We start from the raw sequence: 9,562 nt of genomic DNA, 5'->3' as shown, positions 1-9,562 counted from the left end.
ATCCAACAATTCTAAAATCAAAACCAAAACCGACTAGGAATCCCAATAATTCTAAAACCAAAACCAAAACAGACTAGGAATTTTGTTTGTCCCAATAACCTGCTATCCAACAATTTCAACCAAAGAAGCTATCATGGCATCGTCATATCAAGATCTATAGTTCATTTATATGTTTGGGTTGACTCATCCAAGTGGTAATTTAAACGCATATTTGAAAAATTAAAAGTTCGTCTCTAACTTACAATTTTTTTTTGTGAATGAAAAATTTTATTCACTACCAAAATTTGAACGTTTAATACACCTTAAGAAAACTCAGTTTTTTAAAAACTAAACTGAGTAACAAAAGAAAAGGGGAAACTGAAAAACCAAAAAAAAACCCTCTAACACTTTACATTTTGATATGGACTTGCTGGGTTATTGAGAACAATGTATAAAATCTCCATCTTGATTTCTTTGATCACAGTATCAGCATCCTTACTTATCCCCTGGAACAGTCTTCTATTTCTTTCCCTCCATAATATGTATATCGTAGAGACCATGGCCATTCTTTTGAGCTCTAACTTACAATTTTATTAATGTCCATAGATGAGCTTCTGTCATGCCGTGGGTTCGTAAGTCTATTGTGGCAGTATATGCAAAAATGTTAGACATATTTTTATACTTGATTTCCATGACCAGCACTATAAACTCATTAATACAATGTCGCACTGAAAAGTGTGGAATCGTAGTCACCCCACCTCAAATACGCGACATTCTCATCGCCACATGACCATAGTCTATCACAGGATGATCACTAGGTGATGTGAATTCTAGAGGTGACTCGCAAGTTGTGAAAATAACTCCTTCCGTGCTCTCATGGTAACACTTAGTTCCATATTTTGAACTGGGTAAATGCTTTGGTACCATTTATCATGCCCTTGGCCATGAGTACTTGCTGGCGTAATGCATGTACTAGGACCCACAAAGTGCAATGTTTGCTGCAAACCATTCCCAGAAAATGACTAGCCATTTAATGCACTTGATTCCCATATTGACTTATAGAAGCATATCTTTGCAAGCTACTGATATAGGAGTAAATGTATGGGATTTATAAGCTAAATCATGGACAAGGGCATCAATAACTAGTGATTATTTTAGCAGTGATTTGAGCCAAACAACATATTATACTTAGTATGTCATAGATTTAAATTACCAGTCAATAGGGTTGGATGGAGCGCTTAGTAATTTTTTTTGTTAAGCATATAGGATAAGGAGATTTATTGGAAAATAGAGTATTGGAAGATGTGGCTTATGAGGATTTTACTCAAAAATTAATAATTTACCACTTGAAAAAAGAATCCCCTCAGTTTCATCTTTCTTTCTTTTAACGTTAGACCGTACATTTTTTGTCATTGTAGCTCGGCCGTACCTACCATGTGTCTTCACTCTTTAGGCATTATTGCGAGAATAGAAACCCTAGATTTTTCCCATCAATAAAACAAGGAAAAGGAGCTAATCCCATTTTCTATGACTCCCTTCTTCTTCCTCTCCTTCTTCTTCTTCTTCCTCTTGCTTCCTTTGTTTTTGTTTCTCGCTTAATTAACATTATATTCAGCATGGATTTGTTTTCACCCTCAGAGCATCTATGCTACGTTCATTGCGCCTACTGTAACACTGTTCTTGCGGTAATTTACCTTAAAATTACAAATTTATTGGTTCCTAATGTTTATAAAGTGTTATCATCACATCTGCAAATAAAGCAGAAGACTCACTTTTGTTTTTCTTTTTCCGGGTGAATGAAAGAATTTCATTACCAAGGAGCAAGAGACCCCCGCTAATTTAATCATATATGTTAGTTTATAATGCATATATAGTTTATTTTCAATTTATTTCTTTTTAAGGGGAGAAATAGATCATGTTTTTGTGAATGTATTTTAATTTGGTTGCAGGTCGGAGTTCCTAGCAAAAGGTTAATGGAGACGGTGACTGTGAAATGCGGTCATTGCAACCATCTCTCTTTCCTTAGTCCAAGACCGCCGTGGGTTCAAACCCATTGCACTAGTGACCTTCATTTGGAATTATTTCAGGTCGGCATTGGCTCTCAATAGTATATATATCGATTAAGTTGAAACTATACCGTCTCCTAATTTTTCGGATATGATGATGCAATGTATTATAAGTGAAGTAAAATGTTTTAGGTATATAGACGTAGGTTGATTAAATTCTGCATTGGATCGATGTTTGCCCCTTTCAATTAGACAATATTGTATTAGTAGTGGCAACATCCAATAACTAAAAATTGGCTTCAGTTTGTAACAATACGTTTTATCTTTCCACCAAAAAAAAGTTTATAAATGAAAATAGACAGATTTTTCTCATTGTCTTTTACTCTTGGTATATCAATCTTATTTTCTTATGAAAAAAATGATTTTTCTATTCTTATAAATTAAACTCAAGGTGTAAAACTATATTGGTGCTAAAATCTTCTTTTTAAGAGTTTCTATATTTAATTCCTTTTTCTTTCAAGGCTTAAGAGGAAGAATACTCATTTTGATTACTTTATCGATCGGTTTGCAAAGACTTTCATGAATATGTACTACATAAGAATCATTATATGGGTACTTCTGAACATTTATACATACATATAAAATTTATTAATATAATATATCAGCGGAAATTACAAGATCAAGTAGCTCTTTAGCAAAATGCTATAATTCTCTTTATGTCACCTATTAAATGATAGTAGTGAAGTTATTATATATTACCCTGACAGAGAATGTAGGAGCTAATCTGAATGTCTGCTCACTTTATTGTGAATTATTTAGGATCCTTGCAATGATTGTAGAAAGAGTCAAAGCTCTGCGTCATCTTCATCTTCATCTGGAGATCAAACAAACTCAAATGTGCCATTTGTTGTGAAACGTACGTAAAGCAACATTTACTAATTTAGCTCAAAATTATTTCTCCGTTATACATGTTTTCATTGTTATAACTTGATTGTTAATATCTATGGCAGCTCCAGAGAAGAAACATCGACTACCATCTGCTTACAACCGATTTATGAAGTAAGAATATTTAGTGATAGTTAGATCTAATTTATATGTATATTCCGATTCCTTGTAGAAATGTATTATGCTTTTGATGCAAATATTCTGTTGGCTAAAGTTTTACTTAATTCACAAAAAGAGTTCTCCATGAGATGTTTACTAATGCTAATTTTTTCATAATAGAAGGAGCAGTGCCAAATCCTTGCAATGCAAGTCATTTCTTATCTGAAGTAACTTTATCAAAAGTAAATATGAAATAACTATTAGTTTGTCATTTTGTACTATATAAAAGGGGAACTTAACAAGCAAATCGTTAATTTCATAGGAAAATAGCTTGTATTAGATAGGATCGATGAATGTAGTTTAAAAATGATGAATTGGATGATTATTTCTTAAATGGTCAGATGTATTTTTGGTTCATGCTTTTTCTATGTTACTCCTTATTTTTCAACTATATATATATACTACTGTTTTCACTAACTATATATATTCCTTATTATTTGCCAGATCCCAAAACTAACACAATGGATGAAAGAAGAAGAAAAAATCAGCTAGCATTTTTTAGCTCTTAATTTCTACTGCTGCCATAATTTTTTTCATTAATTTAGCTATATTTTGTTTCTCTTTTCATTAATTATTAAAGCTTTTTGAGATTCGTCCTTAATATCAATTGTCAACTAGACAAACTACTTTCTTCCTGTGTGTTTATGTCAGAGAATTGATTGTGTGGGTAAATGGATATTTAGAGAAGTTTAGGGTCTATTAATTTTTCTTGATAGCTGGTCAATCAGAAAGAAGTAGATTCCTGCACATGTAACACATGTTAGAGAGTCAGAGTTGATTGCTTTGGCGTGCCCACTAACGTTCAAGTCATTAATAGATTAAACAAATTTGAAAGATGCAGAATCTAGTTTTAGGGTGTTATACAACAATTTTTACGTACTTTTAGAGTAGTGGAGATGGCCCATTATTTCTAGAGGGTTGCCATGGGCACGTTAAATAATTTGATCGGGTTGGTGTAGTAGGTTGATTAGTTCGCACTTTACACATGTCAACAGTCAGCTGAATGAGTCACCTTTGCATTTAATGTGATAGTGACAGAATGGCGGAGGTCCCGGCGTCGTCTGAAGAGTCATATCTTCAGGCTGAAGAGTCATAATGGCTCTGGCTAAACACTAAATGCGATGGTGATTGGACGGCGGAGTATAACTATTGAAGCTGATAGGTCACTTTGTTGTTCGAGACATTTCTTAGCGAAGGCCTGAGTAAAAGGAGCATTTCATTTCGGACTTGGATTCTTCTAGCGGATCTCGGCTTGAAGATGCTTCTGTCTCGGACTTGAGCTGCCAGATACTAACACTCAGACTGGGCTTTTAGATTTATAAGACTCGGCCAGTTAATCTAACACGTGGGACTTTGAAAAGTTCATTAGACTCAATAATTCTTATGATATAATAATGTGTAGCATATATGTAGTCCAAAGACACGAGAAGATGCATACAGAATATCATCCTCTATACCGTCAAGTTCATAATCCGTAACAAGTAAGAAAGAGGTGGCTTAGTTTTGATTCGGCTTCTATACATGCACTACAGTGAATAAATTGTTAATTTGAATCCTCGAGAACATTATAGGGTGAATCAACATAGTGTTTGGTGTCACATAATACCACTATATTGCGTAGTTTTCCTTACACTTTGTACTGCTTAGGACACAACTAGAATTAAGGTAGGACACCGCTCGAGCATACGGGCCCTGGTCACGACTGGAGTAAAATCTTGGATTGGCCATATATAGACGGTATATGGATTCCTTAATACCTAAAAAGAATTTATTTCTTATATAAATCCATCCTATATATTAATTAATTATGTGCGTGGATTTATGCCATTCGAATTTCCATTGAATTATCCACCTAGTAACTTCAGAAAAAACTGTTGTCGGTGAAAATTCATAACTGGTTGGAGCAAAGGATCTGGGTATTTAAAATTCCCCAACTTTGAACTGGCTTGTAGATAGTTCTTGATTATCATCTTTATGAAGCAAGGCTTGATCGATCCTGGTTTCTAGAAAATCTTTTCAACCATTTAAACCTGATAGTGTCAAATTCACGTAAACCATCGATCTAAACCCTCAGTATCTGTCAAAACGTAACATTTCCCGCCATTTCGGCATTTTATATAGAATGACATTTTAGATCGTAAAAGTCAGATGTGGTAAAGAAAAATGTTTCCAATTATCATCAAGGACATAAATGGATTAGTAGCAGTTAGGAGACGAAGTTCAGTGATGATGCATCATATTGCCGTGACTACCAAATATGTCTTTATACTTAACCAAAAGGAGGGGGAAATTGCAATTTGGAAGTACACTCTCGAAGGTAACTAATAAGCAATATTATTTCGTATATTGTTTTTAGTAGATCTAACTTGAGAATTGATGCTTGACAGGGAGGAAATACAGCGCATCAAGGCAGCTAATCCTGAAATTCCTCATAGAGAAGCCTTTAGCATGGCTTCAAAAAATGTACGTAAAAATATATAGTGTATACTACCGTTTCATCGCTTTCTCTATGAATATTTGCATGATATTTCATAATTTTTTGCGAGCTAATTTGATCGATATACTAATTACAGTGGGCTAAGTGTGAACCTCGAACTACAGTTCTGACTGCTGACAACAACGTTACTGCAGTAAGACCTAGCGGCCTTCAACCAGTATGTAACTTCACTCTTCTTGCTCAAAGGAAAGCTAATTTATATCATCATCATATTATTATTATTACCTAGTTAAATTTCTTCATTGATTTTTATTCTTGGAATGTGCAGAAAAGTGTCGGTGATGGTTTTGCAGGAGAAAGCTTTAATCTTTTCAGGGAAATGGAGCGCAACTAGACCATTTTATTTATGCCTCATAGCCCTCTAGATATGGGACATGCTTTATGTTATTTGATGATCAGTGTGGCATGTATGTTTGATGAATCTCTATTTGTTTTGCTTTCATACATTCCTGGAGCATGCTTACTCCTGAAAAACTTTACATATCAGTATTTGTTATTTCTCAAAACATAAATAGTTCATTTTCTAGACAAAACTTAACAATCAGTTGTAAAATTTTGTAGATGTCAATTATACACTTTCTTATTCGTTGAATCGCCGTATGGACTAGTAACTGTATCATATAGGAGTTTACAGTTTCAAGATAGTGTAAGTTACCGAACTTACTGGAATGAATAGAAGACAAACACCCTACCCTAATTTATTGATGTATCCTTGTTATCTAGCTTTGATGAGGCTGCTATCTGATAAAAAAAATGACATAAAGATGATAAAAATTCAAATTATAAGAAGTAGGGTTAGGTAGTGAAATTGTAGGCTCTCGATAACTATAAGCATGCAATAAGGATAATTGGTAGTGAAATTGCACTGCGGAAAGCAATTTTAGGGTTTATCCTTATTGCATGCAATAAGCATGCAATAAGGATAATCTATAGCTAGATTATGCACTGCGGAAAGCAAAGAAACCCTAGCATGCACTACTAAACACAAACAACTAGTTTAGGGTTTACCAAACTGATCATTTCTATAGGATTGTCACGTACACCTTTCTTGATGAATGACCAGAGGGCGACCATACCGTGCAACCGGTAGAAACCTCAGCTTATCATCCCGTGACTATCTTATAAAGTATGAATTCGGATGGAGAAGGAGATGATAGCTATATGAAGGTTCATGGTGTATATCCCTCTATTTTCATGAAGGCTTCATGTTAGAATCCTACACACATTAGGATTATGAATATCTTATCTCTAAGATAATATATTATTAACCCACTTATTTGGGTGTCTATCTCATAATCATAACTAACATACTCTCACTCACACAAATGAGTAGGTGTCATTCATTGCTCCCTAAGTTGACTCCCTGAGTCGTCGACTTCCTGAGTCAAAGTCTCTTTGAGAATCTCTTTTCTTTTTAAATCCATATCCATATATTATTAGTGCGGCATGGACCGTTGATAAACTACAATTGGGTAGCCTTGCAGCTAGATCCATTAGGACCGACACAAGTGTTTTTTTGAAAGTTGCCTTCATTATTGATTTTATTACAACTTTAGTCGTTTACAATGAATTCAAATAACAAAAGTAAAAAAAATTACAAATCTCTTGAAAATAAACGCAACATTCGTTTATCGTCTCTTGCTTGCGTGTGTTCTTGGCCAGTGACGGGGACGTCAATATCCGTGGACCATCAGACGATCAAATCAGATCCGAAGCTTCGTCGATTCGCGAAGGAATCAAGAAGCCGAAGCACTTATCTCGGCAACAGCGAGATAATTACTCTTCTTAAAATCACCGCAACGGGGTAATTTTAAGGGACGAACACGGGAACTGCAGATCTAACGAACTCTTCTTTCCTGCGCTGAAGAACTCGATCAATCTCCTCCTCTGTTCTGAAATTCGTACACCTTCAGTCTTTAGTCCGGCAGGGCTTTGCCAACGCTCGAGAATTCCAGATCCGAAAAAATAAAGGCCCTGAGGCTGTATTTATAGGCTTCAAGACCTCTGTTTTCGGATAAGAACGGTTGATTCCTTCTTATCTTTAGTTAAAACCACTTAACCACATTATCAGATCAGTTGGAACAAATACAGACGGTTAACGATTGAAAAAAAAGCTCTAAACTGCCAAAAACAGCTTTTCGGATCTACGGACACCCGTGGGTGTCTCGGCCAAGCTTGGGCCGAGACACCATTTGGTGTCTCGGCCATGCTTTGGCTGAGACACCATGTGGTGTCTCGGCCAAGCATTGGCCGAGACACCATTTGGTGTCTTGGCCAAACTTTGGCCTGGACCTGGTTTTGCGGTTCTACTTGTTTCCACCGTATCTTCATCGTTCGAACTCGGAATTACGTGGTTCGAGATGTGTTGAGACACCATGTGGTGTCTCGGCCATGCCTTGGCCGAGACACCATTTGGTGTCTTGGCCAAGCATTGGCCGAGTCAGCATTTGGTGTCTTGGCCAAACTTTGGCCTGGACCTGGTTTTGCGGTTCTACTTGTTTCCACCGTATCTTCATCGTTCGAACTCGGAATTACGTGGTTCGAGATGTGTTGAAAAGCTAATGAGGAGATATATAAGCTCCCATGGTTGAATCACATGTGGAATAAATGAGATACGAGTGGCGCTTCGCATTTTGTAAGCGACATGGGGCTCCTGATCAGATCATGTTTCTGTTATTCTGTTGTTCTGTTGCTTTGTATGGTCCATCGACTCACTCCGTGTGTTCATCATTGTCAAATGAGTTTCTGTGACTCAAATAGTAACGGTCATCGTCTTCTCTCTGTCTTAAGTCGCGTGTGGGGACCTATAGGTAATTTTTAACGCCTACAGATACCCCCTCTAAAGTGTTTCAGTCTCATTTCTTTTATAGATGAGCCTGAAATACTTTGGATATGATTGGTTCAACCTTTAGTTGGTGCAAAGGACCTATAGTTAGCTTTGATTCTTGACTCCTTTGATTTTCAATCTATTCGATGTTTTGACGAATAACTGAAGTTCTCTCGGCGCTGCGTTTATCGTCTAGCCGTCATCGAAATCTTGAATCAAAACCGGTGAGTTGATTTTGGCTCGTATCATCGAGTTGACTTTGAACTGACTATTCCATCATGATATATTGACTCGTATTGACTTTCATCGCAACGTGTTGACTGGCGTTGATCTAAGGATACGCGTTGATCGACATTGACCTAGGGTTTCGGATCGCCTAGTGTTGACTTTTTATCACAACGCGTTGACTGGCGTTGACCTGAGGTTACGCGTTGACCGACGTTAACCAAGGTTTCGGATCGCCCGGCGTTGATTTTTTTATCGTAACACGTTGACTGGCGTTGACCGGCATTAACCTAGGATTTCGAATCGTCCGGCGCTGACTTTTTATCGCAACGCATTGTCTGGCGTTGACCTAGGGTTACGCATTGACCGGTGTTAACCTAGGGTTTCAAACCTCCCGGTGTTGACTTTTTATCACAACACGTTGACCGACGTTGACCTAAGGTTACGTGTTGACCAGCATTAATCTAGGGTTTCGAATCGACCAGCGTTGACTTTTTCATCGTAACGTGTTGATTGGCCTTGACTTAGGGTTACGCGTTGACCGGCGTTAACCTAGGATTTTGAATTACCCAGAGTTGACTTTTTCATCGTAACGTATCGACTGGTGTTGATCTAGGGTTATGCGTTGATCGGTATTAACCTAGGATTTCGGATCGCCCGACGTTAACTTTTCATCATAACGCGTTGATTGTCATTGACCTAGGGTTACGCGTTGATCGGCGTTAACCTAGGGTTTCGAATCGCCCTGCGTTGACTTTTTCATCATAACACGTTGACTGATGTTGACCTAGGGTTACGCGTTGACCGATGTTAACCTAGGGTTTCTGGTCGCCCGGCGTTGACTTTTTTTCTGTAACGTGTTGACTGGCGTTGACCTAGGGTTAAGCGTTGATCGGCGTTAACCTAGGGTTTCAAATCGCCTGG

At 37.1% G+C, this 9,562-nt stretch overlaps 1 protein-coding gene across 1 annotated transcript; it reads left to right on the top strand.

Annotated features, from left to right (window-relative positions):
- On the top strand, window positions 1,479–6,139 carry LOC109834388 (protein DROOPING LEAF-like). Its single transcript, XM_020402398.1, has 7 exons — window positions 1,479–1,664; window positions 1,929–2,066; window positions 2,805–2,901; window positions 2,996–3,044; window positions 5,477–5,552; window positions 5,663–5,743; window positions 5,855–6,139. Exons 1-7 carry the CDS (start codon window positions 1,596–1,598, stop codon window positions 5,918–5,920), a joined length of 576 nt encoding a protein of 191 aa, XP_020257987.1. The 5' UTR covers window positions 1,479–1,595; the 3' UTR covers window positions 5,921–6,139.

This window comes from Asparagus officinalis, chromosome 3 (genome assembly GCF_001876935.1).
Source record: "Asparagus officinalis chromosome 3, Aspof.V1, whole genome shotgun sequence".
In the NCBI taxonomy this organism is placed as follows: Eukaryota; Viridiplantae; Streptophyta; class Magnoliopsida; order Asparagales; family Asparagaceae; genus Asparagus; species Asparagus officinalis.
Note: the sequence above shows the minus strand (reverse complement) of the source record. Positions and strands in the feature narration are given on the sequence as shown.

Excerpts from the sequence above, each read along its gene's own strand:
- LOC109834388 (XM_020402398.1), top strand. The coding sequence starts at position 1,596 with ATGGATTTGTTTTCACCCTCAGAGCATCTATGCTACGTTCATTGCGCC. Across the intron at positions 2,067-2,804 it reads TTCATTTGGAATTATTTCAG|GATCCTTGCAATGATTGTAG; the intron begins GTCGGCATTGGC and ends TGAATTATTTAG. Across the intron at positions 2,902-2,995 it reads TGTGCCATTTGTTGTGAAAC|CTCCAGAGAAGAAACATCGA; the intron begins GTACGTAAAGCA and ends TATCTATGGCAG.